At 36.4% G+C, this 17,889-nt stretch overlaps 1 protein-coding gene and 1 long non-coding RNA gene across 3 annotated transcripts; one reads left to right on the forward strand and one right to left on the reverse strand.

Annotated features, from left to right (window-relative positions):
* Positions 1-422, reverse strand: LOC113474660. Its single transcript, XR_003396350.1, has 2 exons — positions 290-422; positions 1-37 (listed from the first exon to the last, which is right to left on the reverse strand). It is a non-coding gene; the product is annotated as an uncharacterized LOC113474660 (long non-coding RNA).
* An 8,138-nt stretch (positions 423-8,560) lies between these two features.
* LOC100178268 lies at positions 8,561-16,664 on the forward strand. Of its 2 annotated transcripts, none has more exons than XM_026836854.1 (5): positions 8,561-9,150; positions 14,600-14,783; positions 15,206-15,422; positions 16,037-16,137; positions 16,478-16,664. In XM_026836854.1, the coding sequence occupies exons 1-5, from the start codon at positions 8,818-8,820 to the stop codon at positions 16,534-16,536; spliced, it is 894 nt and encodes a 297-aa protein (XP_026692655.1). In that variant the 5' UTR covers positions 8,561-8,817; the 3' UTR covers positions 16,537-16,664. The 2 variants fall into 2 exon arrangements, with proteins under 2 accessions (XP_026692655.1, XP_026692656.1); XM_026836855.1 differs by lacking the exon at positions 8,561-9,150 and adding an exon at positions 13,952-14,229.
* Positions 16,665-17,889: the final 1,225 nt, after the last annotated feature.

Consider the following 17,889-nt stretch of genomic DNA (forward strand, 5'->3'; position numbering starts at 1 on the left):
AAACTTCTTCGTCAATTTTGCACATGCCATCAGTTTCCTGTGTTATAAATATAGAATGTGTTAGTTATGGTGGATATGCTACACCATTGTATTACCTTTAAAGTACCTACTACTGAGACAAAACTTTTGTGGGGAAATATTTTTAAATGTGCCCATAATGGTAGCAGGGGCAAGCCTCGAACCTTCTACCTTTGGGTTAGACTAAAGCGCGCTAACCACCGCCCCACGGCGCTGAATGAATAAAATCTCATTATGCGCTTTTATTCTAGGCCTACAAGCTACAACTTACCATACTAAGCAATGCTTTATCTTGCTGAGACATTTTCTTTTGGTATTTTTGACTCAAACAGTTTTTTAATATTTCAGGAAAAAAACAAAACAAAAAACTGACGTTATAAACCGGGCGGAAGAAAATGTTGTTTCTATGAAACATAGATGTTTAAGTTTTTTGACGTAGTAACTTTAGGGCTGATATTTAAACACAAAAATTACCACGTATTTAGCTTTTTAGATGTTTATTTTTTGTATGGCTTACAATTTGGACCCATTAGTGACCATTAGGTTGGAACAATTGCCTTTAGGTGTCTCGCCCAAGAGCACATACGTCTACTTGGGCTAGAGGCGGGCGTCCAAAACACTGTGCCACAGCGCTGGACAATGGCCTTTGGGCAAATGATACTAAAATATATTTAATATGAAGTACTTACGAAGGTGGTAAAAGAGAAACGCGTGGAAACATAATTTTTTATTGGTATACTACCAACGCAATTCGTTTAATATCCCAAAAGAAACTAAAATCACTTGTTAAAGAATTAAAGTATTTTGGCAATAAATTTCACTCCAGGTACAAATCGTGTACAATTTCTCAAATTATGATTAAAAAATAACCGAAAAAACGGGTCACGTTACAGAGTGATGTCGATATATTTAGATGGTCAACCTGCTCCGATTATTTTGCCAACATTTCAACCTTGTGTGAGAACTAACCGGTAATGTGTTCAATCAGATAACGAAGCGAATACAACTCGGTTCCAAAGCAGTTTTTCCGTTCACAGCATTTCTCAATTCGTCTAATTTCTGTCAGCTAGGCAGATAATGATCTGACAGAATACGAAACATAATCGGTCGTTTCTCAACAAGAGCGAACAGGGTTTTACGAAGATAAATCATCCGTCTTATAAAAAATGTGTCAAACGATTTCTACATTCATAATCGTATAGCAAATGTTATGTAAAACTTTACGAATTATAGGAAATGTATTTAATAAAACAAATACACCAGTACCCATATATATTCAATATGTAGAGCCAAATGGCCACTGTTTTAATTTTCTTTTATCGTCCCACACAAAAAATATTTACAGAATTATATAACCGTTTCCACACGACTCTAAAAGAGCGTTGTTAATTGTTATAACACGATTATAAAATATGGAATATTATGTGCTGAAGGAATCTATCTTACCCCGCAGTACTATATACATTGGTCCGGGACTAAACCTATGCTTTATGTAAATACATATATGTTTATAGCAGCGGCTTTACTGTGTTTGTGTACCAGCTAACCGCTCCAGCTAAATATAGCATCGCTTAGTGATAATTACTTGTTCTTGCAGAAGTCACTTTCTCCTAACTTTAACCCTAATTTTCCGCGCTTAAATCGACGAAAAACGAGCCGTGCAGATTCCTAAACCGTGTTAACATCACTGCGCATGTTTCTTGCGCAAAACAGTCTTTTAGCGGCGGCTATTAGTTAATTAGTTGCTAAAGTTAACTGAAATTTGAATTTCTAAAAAGCCAATGTTAAGCGAGCAGTGTTGTGACGTCATAGTTTTTATTATGACAACGCATGACGTCAGCGTTATATCAAAATTTAGAACAGAACAGTTTAAAATATATCTTATAAAATAAACTTTAGTTAGCATTGGCCAGCCTATATGCATATATATGTTACATATATACACCAACTATTTTGCTGGAACAAAACTAGGTGAGTTACTCTTAAACATAACTAACATACGTCTGTATCAATGGCCGATATACTGTATCATAAACCACACAATATTGGTTAGATAGCCGTCATAATTTAATGATTATAAAGCTTTCATATTTTACACGCCCATGTCTGTCGCGTGACGTAGTATAGCCTTTTTCTTCGTTTTCGCAAAGGCGAAATTAATCAGATACTAATGTCCAATATTGTATTATAAAACTAAGCCTAAAATTTGAGTTTTATTTCTATAGTAGATTGGGGCAAGATGGTTCTTGTTTCATTCTCTTTTATCGTCCCATTTAATAGTAAACAAAGAATATTTACAGAATTATATAACCATATCTCGCGACTCTATAAAAGAAAGTTTTTAATTGTTTAAAACATGATCAAATAATATGGGATATTATGCGCCAACAGTATCCCATCTTACCCCACTTATTGCATTTAGGTTTAATTTGTGTTTTCTGTATATGTTGTGCTATGCTGTATAAGCAAATACACCTTGTATGTAAAGGTATTACATAGATCTTTTTGCTTATAATACCTTAATAAATATAAATAATATTGTTTATTTTGTTAAAGATTGAGGTGCTGTATAAACGATCACACACTGCATTACAACGGCAATATATACAATGACTTGTGTTTGCATTTAGTTTTCTGACGGAAAATTAATATTTACATAAAATATTATTATTTATCCTAAGTTTTGCCGTATAAGCGCCGCTTTATGCGAAGTTTATTTTGATAAATTGGTGGTTTTAAGGTTGGGCTATTAATAGCCTGGGAATCTGCCTCTAAGTTCGTTTCTCCTTTTTATAAACGTGAACAAAAGGATCCGTATCCTACAAAGTTTGTAGAAATTTGATAAAATCTTTCTTTTCTGAGACGCCCTCCAAGTATGACAGAAGATTGAGGGTTATAGATATTTTATCGCAATTGGGAGAACTGGCTTACGTGTTTGTTGTAACGTGTCTGAAAACGAACCAACTCAGACTCTTTTTCGCGATTTAAAGGAAAATAGTTTATTTTATTAAGTTTGTAAAAAAAGCTGTTTTTTAAGAATGGGAGTTTTATAAAAAAAATAGCTTTACAGAGTCCTAATTTAAAAATGGCGGAGTTCTGATAATGCGCATTATGACATCACGCGGGAAAATTACATCTGAACTTTTTATCTTCAACAAAAAATTAAGCGTTGCAAATTTATTAGTTCAGGTTTTGACGTTCAATATTTTTAACAAATCATCAACAAAATAACAAAAGAATTGTATTTTAAACCAAAGGGAGGATTTTTTTCGATAACACAAAGAAAACAAATAAGAAAAAATTAAGAATGGGAAAACCAGTTTTTTTCCCCTAAAAAACAATCTTAATTTGTCGTTCGCAAAGTTGTTATTTTTTTCTTTTAACGGAAAAAAAATAGTATTTGTTCAAAACGTTTGTTTTCCCATAATTATCGGATTAAATTAGTGCCGGTGGAAAACGTTTAAATAATTCTTAAAACGGTTTGTTTTTTCCATGTACCTTAAACTGAAGGGCGCAATTTTATTCAATTAAAAATTTTCCGCGGTTTTAGTAGAATGCAATAACTGCTGTACCGGCTGTTTCTCAATAATGGTTGTTGTATTTCAAAAGGGTCTTAAGTTAAGCCGTATTTTTCTCCATTATAAGATAATACACACTCTAAAAAAATTGTTTCATTTTATAATAAGTCGCTTAATTAAAACGGGTTTACTGAATCCTTATTTTAAAAATCGATTCCCATTAAGTGAACATGTAAGAAAATCATGTTTTTCATCCTGTTTTATTTCCCCATGATTAAATATTGTCGTCCTTTTAAATAAACTAAATATATATCCAGTATTTTATGCATAAATGTCCGGGGTTCCTTTAGTTTTGATGCAAATTCGGTTTAAATTCGTTTGTATCCGAAACACCATGACAAAAATGTTCATTTAATGAGTGTTTACCAAAAACTTTTTAGGTTTTTTCATTCATTTATTAAAAGGAAGTCTGTATTGCTTACTTCTAAGTGAAACCTAATTATAAATTTCTCAGGTTAAAAAAGAGAAGGAAATTTGCAACAAAACGACAGACGTTAACACCTGTAAAAGAAAAAACTACCTGAGTAAAAACGTGGCTTCTAAAAACATAGCACAAGTAAAAATACGTTTTCTGCGCAGCTTTAACTTTCAGCCATGTACCTTTTGCGCACGCGCAGGTTTATATATCTTAACAACTAAAGCCACAAAGCTGCGCATGCGCAGAGCAACGGATACCAATGTACTTGTTTATTATTTTTATTATTCACGAAACAATGAATCATTGTTATTCAATATGACGTAACAAATCGAACAATCGACGTTGCAAGAAAATGTCATTCCAGATTTTTTCAAATAAAAATTTAATTAAATCGATTGAAGATTATTGTGACGTAGACGTCCGCCATTTTGTGAGTCATATTAAAGTCGTCACTTATTATTACATTACAATCCATTAATAAAAGGAACAATAGTTAGGGGACAATGTTTAATTATTAAAATAAATATAGCCAATGAAAAAGTTTTTACCCAAAAGAATATATCAATACGAATAGTCCAAACGTAAAGAACAGATTTTAAAATAAAAGTTAGAAAAAATATTTATTTTGGGCAAATAACAACCGCATGGTGCTGATAAAGATGACTATGTTTGCAAAATTTGTATTTAAAAAACAAAAAAAAACGTGTTTTTGTTCCGATATTCTCATGATAAGTTGTATTTTTATTTTTTAAATTTTAATTACCCGTTAGATAATTAAACAAATATGCAAGCATATTTATATGCCATTTTAACTATGTAAAAATTGTATGTAAAATATTTCTTTCACGAGTCCTCTAGTATAAACTGTTTATTTTATACCAACATTTCGTTCGACACTCGGCAAGATATGAAATTAATGCTTTATACGCCAGAAAAGCTTAAAAAATACTGTATTAAATTACACTTGGTGGCAGAAGTAACACAATATTTTGGGGGGTGTTTGTGTGACTATAATAGTAGAGTGGGGGAAGACGGGACACATTTGGCACATTATGTCTAAGTATCGTATTTTAAACAATTAACAATGGTCTATGGGAATCGATAATTCTTTGAATGCTCTATGTTTACTACCTAAATGGGACGAGAAAATGGAATAAAAAGGCGTCCCATCTTCCCCCACCTTACTATACAGTCATATCATTGGAACACGGTTTGTCCAAAGTCCATATTACCTAATAGCTTCCCATTTTGTCAGTGTGTTAAACGACTGTTAAGTTCATTTCTTTTTATGTTAACTAAGCATGGCTTTGTTATTTTAATCAAATGGTTAAATAGTAAAAGTTACGTAATGTTTATCCACACATGTATTCACCCCACAACACCATTACAAACCTATTTACAAATATTTGCTACATAATATAGCGCTGTGGAGTGAGATAGGTCATTGGACACCGTTGGCACATAACATCACACATGACCTAAACGTTTTCTTAACATTTAACAGCGGTTTTAAAGTCGTGGGAGTGCAGTTATATTATTCGGTAAATAGTTTGCTACCAAATGGGACGATAAAAAGGAATTAAAACGTGAACCATCTTACCCCAACTTACTAAATGAAACGGAACACGCGATGATGCAATAATGACGTCACAGATCAAATTCACAAAAACTTTCAACTTTAGACTTATCGTAAAACGATTACGTAAACCTAACCGGAAGTTACATGACGTCACGATGACGTCACGTTGTAAAGATCTTGTTATAATGATGTCACATTCATGTTAGACCCTGCCCGCGTGATTCTCCTTTGTGACGTAAGCAAAGCAAACAATGAGAGAATTCTGGTAAAAGAGTTTCGCTTCTGGAATTCGATTCGCGACTTCGCTCTCTATTTAAAGAATTTTAGAATTGAGTGATCGCGATTGACGCTCCCATTGACAAACACTGTGAATGAGATGTAGCATGACGTCATAGTCGTACCGCTATTATACGCGATTGCGCCATAGTTGGTTCTTTGGGAGTTTTCAATGGTTAAGTCGCGACTGGGCGGGGTAATGGAATTTGAACGTTTGTTTAGGAACGTCGATTCGACGCTGCTACCATTGTGGATGTATGTGTCCTTGGGCAAGGTACTTACCAGTAGTTGCTCCAACCCAGTGGTCACTAATGGGTGTTCCAAGTTGTCAGCCATACATAAAAACAATCACCCACAAAGTTACATACGTGGTAACTTGTAAGCGGACACGAGGTGTATGAAACAGATCATCCGTGTTATAACGACTGTCATTGTCTGCCATGTGAGGATACAAAACAACATTCAATCATATTTATTCGTTGACCCAACGGCATTTCTCTTCATACGCGAAAATTCTAAGCAAAAACAGAGAAATCAATAAACATCACAAACAATCGATAAGCACCTGTTCATTATTTGGATGCAACAAACATTGATGTTGTTGCTATTATGTTAGTTGTGTGGGGTTAGATGGATATCGTTATCACATAATATCAAATACTTCTCTAATCGTGTTTTAACAATTAACAACGCCTTTTGGAATCGCAAGGGTCAGGTTACTACAATGGGTCACAAAGCCATTTGATTGATTTGCAAAAGTTCAATTATTTCATGCTTTCAGCATAAGAGTTATTTGAAATATAGTTTTTGTAGTTGGTTCGCCAAAGCTTTGCTATTAATATATGCGTAAGGTGTGGTCACAAACGTCGTAAAGTAATGTATTGGTGGGAATGGTAACGAATTACATCCAAGTATTCTTAAAAGTTTGACGCCCTCAACAAACTTTAAACTAAAACATCATTTTGCAGTTTTACACGAAACATTTTGTTTTAAATTATTGTTTATTAGTTAAAGATTCAAAATGCACATTATACATGAGTAAGTCCTAAACTATGCGAGAAATAATAACAAGGGAGGCAACAACACAGTAAAGCTGCTCGCTGAAATGTCGATTCGTCTTATTTACTTTGAAATTCCTACTATTGATGGTTACTGCACGTGAGGTATTCAGCACACCAGCATTCACTTTTGTTTTTCTCAATAAATTCGCGCTACACCACGCTGGATGAGTAAGGTGTGACGTCATATTCTTATCCCTGACGTAATTCTTAGTCATTTAATTCCTCGTCGGGCGGGAAATAGGGATTGGCGACTTGTGAGACATACAGATAGAGAAAACATTCACAGCACAAAACAACACAGTCTAGTCAGGTAAATATCTCAAACGACAGTTTTTTGGAGAAATTGCCCCCGTCATTTTGGTCACGTCGTCTGCCGCCATATTTCCAATCGCATTTTTCACCGGCGCGCTTTATTTGTTCGCAAATATAAACCAAGATACGTTATAGGACTACTCGCCTACACAATGTGTTTAAGTCTCCACGAATCCAGATGTCACGAAACCGTTGACGCCTTTATTTGATTATGATCATCAAACAAATGTTAAAACGCGTGGTCATTATGCAAAGAACACGTCAATATGCGGAGGGATTCAGTCGATCGCTCCAATATTACCTAAAATCCTAAATGCTTATAAATTATGTGTTATTGTGTTCTGTAAAAGCTGTGGCGGTTCAGTTTTATTGTAAACCCGTATTCAGCTTAAGGTATGTATTATATGCGCGGCTTTACAGGAGAAATGGTTCAGCATTATGTTAAGTGTATTGGTGAAGATAAATACGTGGAGCATGAACCTGAATTGAACCTGTGTCTCGTCCTACGCTGTAATTATTATAATAAGCAATAATTAAACAAACCTTGGCCTGCGTTTCGTCTGGATGGCGAGGCATCGACCGCTTGGTAAAGAGAAAAAGTTCCCTTTTTCTTTTCTTGAAATGACTTGAGAGGTAACAGCGCGAGTTTTCAGTTCGTTGGGCATGACGGCATGGTGTGAGGTGCAATTGTACAACGCTTTGTGATGGATTTGGTTTATTTATACCCGCATAGCGAGGAAACGACAATCATTATAACACAGGTGTTCAGTTTCATACACTTCGTTCCAGCTTACGAGTTACTGCCTATGTAACTTTGTGGGTGATTATTTGTTTAGGTACGAAGTTCAGAGTTCTGTGAAACGTAATATGGTGAGAGGCAGGGTAGCTTATAGATCAAAATGTCGGTGTCTATAATGCAAGGATACGGTGGTAGTTTGTGTACATTAGTTTAGTTATTGGTAGTCGAGGCGTTGTGTAAACAAAGGTATATGATAAAGTCCAACTGTGTGTCGTGGTAGAAGTGTTATAGTTTCCGTAACTCAGTATTTCGTGAGCGGTTTAGATGATATATATGTATATATATATATATAGTATATATATATATGTGTGTATAGTATATGTAGACTTGCATATTTCGTGTGTTGTCACGAAAGCTTTAGTTTGGGCAGAAATTTAATTAAAATTAAAACTAAATATGCAGGTCACGACATCAAGTCTGATTAATAGTACAGCAAATATATATTTTCGTTGTTAAAGTAAAACGTTAGTACTTTCCAAACCACGGTTAATAATAGTTAACATATCTTTACTTTCTCCCAAGTCATCGACCGATCTTTTCACAGGACCGAGTCATTTTAGTCATCGATGTTTGTGGTGTGTCGGATTAACTTATGTTTAGAATATAAATCTCGAATTTAGTCCGTGTGACGTAACAGTCGGTGACGTAACAGTGACGTAATAAAGGCCAAAGTGGAATACGAGAACGTACGCCTTTCTTTAGGCCGCGAGGGCGATTCTTTCAATAATTGCTTCAATTGTTCATATTGTTGCCGAAAAAACTCTGAACAAAGCGATATGGGAGCAGAGCCTGCATCCACCGTGTGCGAGGGGACGCTGGAAAAGAAAGTGGACCGTCGGAGGATCCGTATCGGGCCGGTGTGGAAACGAAAGTTTTGCGTGCTGGATAGCGAAGCCCTGCGATTGTACAGAGGCTCCAAACGTGATGGACGATGTCATAGAACTGTACCGTTATGTCATATTAAGAAAGTGACAAAAATACACGAAGAAGAAACCACAAGAACGGATTATTTTAACGTGGAAACCGAGCAAGGGGAGGTCATGACATTCCGGTGCAAGGAAGGCACCGGTTGGGTGGCGCAAATACAAATACAACTCATACATTATAAGGTTTGTATATTGTTTGTATCATATATACACTATAAGGTGTGTAACTATGTATATTGTTTGGTGTATTTTGGTGGTGGTGGGCCAACTCTGGTCAAAATCCCAGCCTTTTTGCTGTAAGACCTCACTTATAGAATATTGCGTTTCTGGAGTTATATAAACTGGCCTGACGCTTGCTATAGTCGGATAAAATAGAAAGTGAATAAATATTGAGTCAATGCAGTCACATATAAGGATCTATTGGCACTACAGAACTCAGCTTCGCCCTTTTCGCCTAAAATGGTAAAATTGAAACTGAGCGCCCAAGTCTCGCGTTCGCTTTGATCGCAAGCGTGAGAATCAAGCGATTGAAATGTAACAACAAATTATTGGATTTACGCCATTTGGTTAATCGATTGTAGTATTGTATGATCTTTGGTGTAATTCAACTGTGTTGGTGAGATAAGGGAACCGATGCCGCTGGCGTACAGCAGACGGTGGGAGAAAATCGGGAAAAAGAGGAATCGGTGATATAATAAAGAAACTAAGCGGAGAAAAAGCGAGAGAAATGGGCGAACATTATTGAGTATGCGTGTAAGGAGAATGGGGGTGGGAAGCCATCGCAATAACACACATGTTGTTTGAAATGTCGCCCTGCTGTCAAAATATTTATGTCAAGCCTGGCTTCTGTATGGATAAGCTGTGTAATTATTGTTGCACCCCATGCTCGCTGTCGAGTTATAACATGGGTGTCTTCTTATACACCAGACACACATGGTGTATTCATACACCTCATGCTCACTGTCGAGTTATAACATGGGTGTATTCGTATACACCAGACACACATGGTGTATTTATACACCTCATGCTCACTGTTGAGCTATAACATGGGTGTCTTCTTATACACCTGGCAAACATGGTGTATTCATACACCTCATGCTCACCGTCGAGTTACAACATGGGTGTCTTCTTATACACCATCAGACACACATAGTGTATTCATACACCTCATGCTCACTGTAGAGTTATAACGTGGGTGTCTTCTTATACACCAGACACACATGGTGTAACATTGTGCTCACTGTACAGTTGTTTTAACACACGTAATTCGGCCTCACGCGTACCCCATTAATAAATCAACCCCTTATTAATTAGTCGCCAATTCGAACTACTTCCAATGAAACCGCTGTACAGGAACTTGTAAATTGCATTCCAGTTTCCTGCTACATCGGGTTGAATTACAAACCGCCTCCGAATTCTCATTACTCGAGTATCGAAAACCAAAGCTTCGTGCTCTTACGCCCTGTATTGCATTGCATGTGCGGCCATATTAGGCAAATGATTCTTTTCTTCGGCCGCCCAAATATTAAACGTAAATTAATGTTTTACCACGCGATTTTAAAACTACGTTCCACAAAGTTGTAAGCATACAATAATATAGTTTAACTTTTATAACAACATATTTGGTATGGTAGCGAAAATCAAATTATTTAAAAGGTCGAAAAGAATAAAAATGTCAACAAAACGTCAGACGTAAAATATATTATGGGTTAAAATAATTTGAGGAAAAGTGTGGAATAAAAGCTTGGCTGTCGGTGCTAAACATTATCTTCCTACGTGCACAATGTTTGGTCCTAACTGAACAGTTTCTAAGCTGGCCATGGCTGCTTCGCTTATGGTTGTTGCATCCACATGCTAATCCCAAAATGGCAGCCAGGAGTTTCTAGCAGAGATATAATCGATTTGTGGTGTTTATTGTTTAGCACGGGTGTTCAGATTCGGGTATTTTTGTCGCTGCTGAATTATCATAAGAATCGTTTCGTTTGTTGTGAAACAATGAACCGCGTAATTCGCTTTGATGAGTTGTTCTAAATCCGGCAAACGGCGTGGCTCAGCAGTGGTTTATGGATCGCCATGTAACTTGGGGTTCGAGGTTCGTCTTTGCCACCAATGTGGCGTATGTATCCTTGGGCAAGACATATAAGTAATTGCTCCAACCCAGTGGTCATTAATGGGTTGTCTAAGTTTTCAACCATGCAGAAAAACAGTCACCCACAAAGTTACATACGTGGTAACTTGTTAGCGGGCACGAGGTGTATAAAACATAACACCCTTGTTATAACGACTGTCGTTTCTCCGCCTTGCGAGGATAAATAAGTTACATACTTGGTGCAGCACGAGGCGTATGAAACAGATTGTTATACCGACCGTCGCTACCACACACGTGAGCTGAATGTCATTCTATCATTAATTTCAAACCCGGAACCAAATATTATATCTCCAGCAGCGCACGCCTTGAAATATTTCACTTCCATGAAATCAAATATACGCCCCCACTTAACCACATAAACCACATGCGGCGAATCACACCTGGATAAATCAAAGCAAGCCAAGGATAAACGACCTCCTTACCAGATGCCTAAATAATTAAACCGGTATTGAAGTGTCAGATAGGATTTTTCATGGCCGATAATATATATAGTAAGGTAGGGGAATTTGGGACATACGTATTGTCCCATTTTACCCCGCGTTTCAACTTTCAATCGAAGGTGGTTTTTACATTTCTGTGACGTCAATATCGTGGTATTTGTCGCAAAGTCTATCTAAGTAAAAATGAGATTGTTATGAACCGGTACCATGGTTCCCATACAATAGAGACGCGACACGGAGCGGGAAAGTTAATTAGACAAAGAAAGTCCTTTTCTCAATAAATATTTTTGTGTGGCTGGAACGTTATGGTTGATAGTACTGCCTAGTACCTACACATGTTATACGGGTTGTAGACGCTACAATACACGTACTAATGTATTATATATAGCACGAGATATTACTCAGAGTGTAAGTTGTGAATTTGACACCAGTTAGAAAACCAATGACGTCAAAATGAGGTCAATTGTCATCGTCACTGACCGATTTGTGACGTTTGATAAAGTGACGTCGCCATTTTTGGTGTTGGTTTCGTTTTAAAGTTTTTAAATAAACCGTAGTAAGTGAAAAGTAATGTTTTATTTACCGATGTGTTGGTGATTGTAGCTTTACACAACGGGTATTTGTGTATGTTTATTATGGCTTACAATATGCACTAAATATACGATGTTGCGTCAGGTTTATTTTTGGAAGTTTATTCGACAATTTTGGCCCAAAAACGTTGGTCGTTTCGGCAACACCGCGGGGATTATGAAACCACACGGTTCGTTTGGCTTCATTGTTCAGGAGAATCGACGTAATTGTTCTGTTGTGGTTTAAGTTAGTAGTTTGAACCCAGGATCCTTCGAAAAGGAGAATGTATATCAAACCACGCAGTGTATTTTAACTAAACACTGAATACACGATTAATTATAGCCAGGATATGCCCGATTTAACCTCATATTACGAACACCCCTTGTTCAAATAAATGTTTACTTGGGTTTAACCCATAAGCGATATAGCGACTGTGGTTTCACCGTTACTTTCAGCCGTTTTGATTTTGTTTGCTACTCTAATCTTCGTTGCCGTGATGGAAGAGACAAATAAAGTCATTTATTTAAAAAAAAAGATAATAAATTCCAGTTATTTTCGTTTTTATTGAGAATTGGAACCCGAGATGTCGTCGCGCAGATGTGAATCATGCCTGTGACGTCACAATACCGACGTGCGACTAACAAGTTATTGTTCGAAAAAATAACGAACTTATTAAAAATGTTTAAAATAATTTCTCCCACTAAACCTGCTGGCGCCTCCAGCTATGACATAATAAGGTATTGAGGTTGTTTATTATTTCTCGGGTTCGATTAATCTAAATCCCCCATTAGCGAAGCCTGTAGTTCAAAATAATGGCGGCGGCCCCGACCGTTTAACGCTTAGTGGTTAATGGTTAAACTGCCTCAAAAGCTTCCCAGTTTAATTATCTTTGCCTCAGTGAATGAAGGCTTGCGGAGAATCACTTGCGGTAAATGGCGTCTTATCCCAATGCGCTACTGGCCCAGGATAACATCAAGCCAGCCCGGCTCTTTGAAAGTTCATTTCTCCTCACTTAAGCACTTCTCAGTCCTTCGTGGGTAGATAGCACGTCTTTATCTTGCCCTGCATCGCTTACTTTCCATTAGCCGAAGACGAGATCGGTTTAATCGAAATTCCAATTGCTGTTCTCGTTATTCGCTGATGAGAAAAGTGTTTTAATATCAGTTTTCTTTGCTTACCGAAAATTGTTTTAATATCAGTTTTCTTTGCTTACCGAAAATTCGACGCTAGCGTGACGTCATATGGTTGAATACGTCACTGTGACGTCGTGTGAGTGTGAGTAAAATGGCACAATTTATGTATCTTTTACAAGGTATCTACGTACAGTTATACGCAAATAGGTGCGAAAGGTTGGAATGACAGACGGTATGGCAGGTTATAAATAAAACATATTTCCATGTCTGGTGTCTAGGATCTCACTTGTACAATACAACAGTTTAAAAGTATTGTCGCTGTAACATTGAAAAGCAAAATGAAATTGAAATATTAATATCCCGTTCTCCTGGAACACTTCTGTAGGACAATGGTACTTGAGGGAATATGATGTCATAATACCTCGTTTATTACGTAATTTCCTGTGGCTAAGTTTGAAGAATGAACTTAAAATGAACTGTTGTATAGGAAGGTGTATTGGCCATAACGTTAAGTTATAACTCGTTTTTAAGATAGAATTTACCGAATCCTTGAACAGTTAATATGATTTATCAAACATTTGTAAAATAGCATGTTTTAGCAAACATAGTAGGGCGGGGGAAAATGGGACATCTTTTTACTCGATTTTAGACCGTTGTTTATTGTTTGAAACACGATCCGGATCTTTGGATATTATGTGATAAAGGTGTCCCATCTTTTCCCACCCTACTGTATAAGTTGAAATTTGTTATAAGTTGAAATCGCCAAGCAAAAAATTAAGTACGTGTACTGTGGCCGTAAAACAAATAGGAAGTCTCCGGTTTCAAATCGTTTAGTAACGCCATGCAGACGCCACATTAATTAAAAACTTTTAATTGGGAAAGGGAAATGATTCGTGATAATAAATATATAACAATGCAACAGGAAGTTGGGGACGCCTATGATGAATGCGAATCATTAATAACGATGACGGTAATTAGCACGAGAGTTATATGCACGTTTTATCACCACCTAACTAAAGGGCTCTTGGGTTGGAGTGGATTGGGATAAAATTCACAAGTGTAATATTTTGGAATAAAAAATATAAATGAACGAATGAATCTTATTTATCCTTACATGGTGGGATAACGACAGTCGCGTTATAACACGGGTGTCCTGTTTCCTACATCTCATGCCCGCTTACAAGTTACCACCACGTATGTAACTTTGTGAGTGACTGTTTTTTCTGTATGGCTGACATTTTGGATAACCCATTAGTGACCACTGTTTTTCAGCGTTATTTATATTAAAGGTAACAGTTATACGTAATGCTCAAAATGATAAAATGTTTTTATTCCATCAGAACCGCCAAGACATCATGAGATACAAACAACTTAACAGCTCCATCATCACTGCTGAGAGCGCCATCCAACGGTTACGTTCCACTTCACCGAACAATAATGACGTCAATGGCACCAACGTCATCGACCTGAAAATGAAAGATTGTCGGAAAGTTGAACTTCCTAACCATCGTAACAGCGGGACGGGTGAGGATTAATAAATGCAACTTATTTACTGTATAAAGTATTAGCATGCTATATGGGACCTGCATACCGTTTCTTACATATTGTACAGTGGGTGTTTCGTACGGGGTTCATTGTTTACGAAAAGTAGTGATTATATTTTACTTAAGTGTGGTCTTTATTTAGAGTGGGAGATGGAATTTAGACCAGATTTGTCCATTATCCCAACAAAAAGGTTGCTACAACCCATTAGTGACCACTGGATTGGAACAATGCACGTCTTGTCTTAAATTACGTTTCATTCACCTAACTAACCACTGAACCACAGCGCTGGTCATCAATTTTAACATAGATAAACCCAATGCAGTTTTACAGCTAATTAAACAGTGTTGCCACATACAAAACTTATCCCAGTGTTCCCCAATATAAACCTCCCTTTCTTCCAGGAATCGGCATCACTGTAATTCCCCTCAGCGACGGTAAAGTGGTCGTGAACCGAGTCCTTGAAGGCGGACCTGCCATGCGATTGGGTGTTATCCAGCCACGTGATCAGATAGTAGCAGCCAATGGGAACCGAGTAACGAGCGTCGAGATGTTGTCAGAAGTCGTGAGAAATTCCCCAGTCTCTGTGACGTTGATAATTAAACCAAGGATCACTAAATCGTAAGTGTGACGTAACAATATAACGATAACAATATTCTACACAAATATAAATGGGGTCAAAAAATACAAACGATTATGTTTATGGCTATTGGAAATAAAAAAATGAACACACGTCGTCATTGGAGTTAGTTCTGTTGAATATATTGCACTGTGGGGTAAGATGGGATATGACATAATATCCCATATTTTCTGATCTTGTTTTAAACAATTAACAACGCGTCAACGCTCTTTTAAGAGTCGTTGGAATATGAGTTACATAAAACATCCTTTTTTATTACCAAATGGTATGATATGAAGCATATACTACCGCAACAACGTTCTAAAAATACTTTGGTGTAAAGGGCATTAATACTTTATGACATTGCATTAATGGCGGTTCAAAAACATGCGGAAATTATTTGTCAATTATATTTGCTCATGCATAATTTAAACGATAAACCCTCCTCTACCGTACGGTATGTTATCATTTGAATTAATTTTTCATGCTTGTAAACAACGAGAGTTTATTATTTTTTATTAAGATGCTTATTTGTATTTAATTTTTATCCCGGCTTAGCATCAATATTTCACCATATTATATTTTATGTATAAATTATTGTTTTTTTTATTTACAGGCCCTCACCGTTACCGGACGACCCGAAAGCTCTCCTGCAAAAGGAAAACGATAATTACCCCGAATATATCAACACTGGCAACCTGCCGAGTTTAGAAAAAGGTAAAACTAAAGTTCGCAACTTACAAGTCGTATTCGGAAAACGCAATTTCTAACAAACTTATCCGTGGCGTGTTTTAACGACTGTTGTTTTGCTGCTAATTTCTTTTTCATCGTCGTTTTAATTAACTGCAACCTTCGTTGTAATCGAAAAGATAACTAAACCTATTACCTTGTTGGGTGATCCTTATGCGCGCCGTCAAGCAGACAGTCATTTTAAAAGGGTGATGAACCTCTTAACCCCAGGCCAAATGGAGTGGTGTCTTACCATATATTAAATATAGACATAGACCTTAAACTAGCAAACTATCCATGTATATGTAAGTAACGATTCTATTTTTAGGTTTATTACGTCAAAGTACAAGAGAACGAAGTTCGCCCAGACATTTCAAATTCTTTTGAATCAAAGCGACCCCTAAACCTTTTAAAAAGATATCGATGTTGCCCTCCAAGCGAAAACAAATGGTCAACACTGCTGCTGACGTCAAACGTCTTCTTTTTTGACAAATATATCCAGAATGGAGATATAGGCGGTAGATAGAAAGTTATGTTATTAGGAGCTACGCCAATTATTCCGAATTACCGACAGTACAGCGTTATTACACAAGTTATGCTCGTTTTACAAACTACTTATTTATCTTTTGTTGTTGCATGTTGTGTTTTGCCGGATGTAAAATAAATCTTCAATGAAAATTTGACAAACTGTTTTCTTTCACGTAGTATATTAGTATTTCAGTCTTTTTGCAGTTTTATCTGTATTTGCTTTTTCTTATTTAAAAAGTTGCGTATATAAGCAGATTCAGAAGTATGAATAAAAGTTATTTAAGAATGGCTTATAACACGGGTGTTGTGTTTCATACACCTCGTGCTCGTTAACAAGTTTTACCATGTATGTAACTTTGTGGGTGATTAATATTATAGATAGGGCAGTAACATTATACACATGATACAATTTAGTCGCACAGCTTGTGACTTGTAGGAACTTCTTTGTGTACGAGCCTAATCCTGCTCATATACAAGGGCATACTTGGCTATTAAAACATCATTATGCGATCATGGTAACGGTTAAATGCAAATACAGTGTATCCTAAATGTGAATTTAATTGTCGATGGTATTTACAGATAATACCATTCCAAACAACGTACGTAATGTACTGCATATACTGTAAACAGTAACTGTCCTAAATTCCTAACTTGGAAACATCTTGCTCGTTTTAAAATACTAAAACATCAAGAACTTTTCGTTGCAGTTCACGGCGACCCCAACAATATGTAATGTATAGATCCACAGCGCACTCTAACGGTTGGCGCGTAAAGTAAATATTACGAACGTGTTTGCAGCTTCAGGTGTATAGTTAATGTGGAGTTTGTTTGACTGCAATGTAAGCCAGGTCTGCCAGGAAATGTTGGTTTTAACTTTTAGGCTGGTTATTATTGAGTGGCCATGTTGTAGACTTTATAATTTACTGAATAATAGGTTAATTGGGAAATATTAAGTGATGGAAAAAAAGGAATGTGCTAAGATAAACACACACAACGGTTACTGTTTGCGACAAAGGAATATTTTAGAAATATTTGTCTTCCAATTACAGAGTAATTTGGTTTATAAATTAGTTCCTACTTACTGGGAAGGTGCGAGTTATATTATTGGCTTTAACATGCTTTTAAAGTATATTTATTCATAATATGCTAAACTGACCGTCACTTTAGTCTTTTCATTGTTTCTCAACATATTGTGTTTTAACAGGTACATAC

The sequence above is a fragment of the Ciona intestinalis genome, chromosome 11 (assembly GCF_000224145.3).
Source record: "Ciona intestinalis chromosome 11, KH, whole genome shotgun sequence".
Taxonomy (NCBI): Eukaryota; Metazoa; Chordata; class Ascidiacea; order Phlebobranchia; family Cionidae; genus Ciona; species Ciona intestinalis.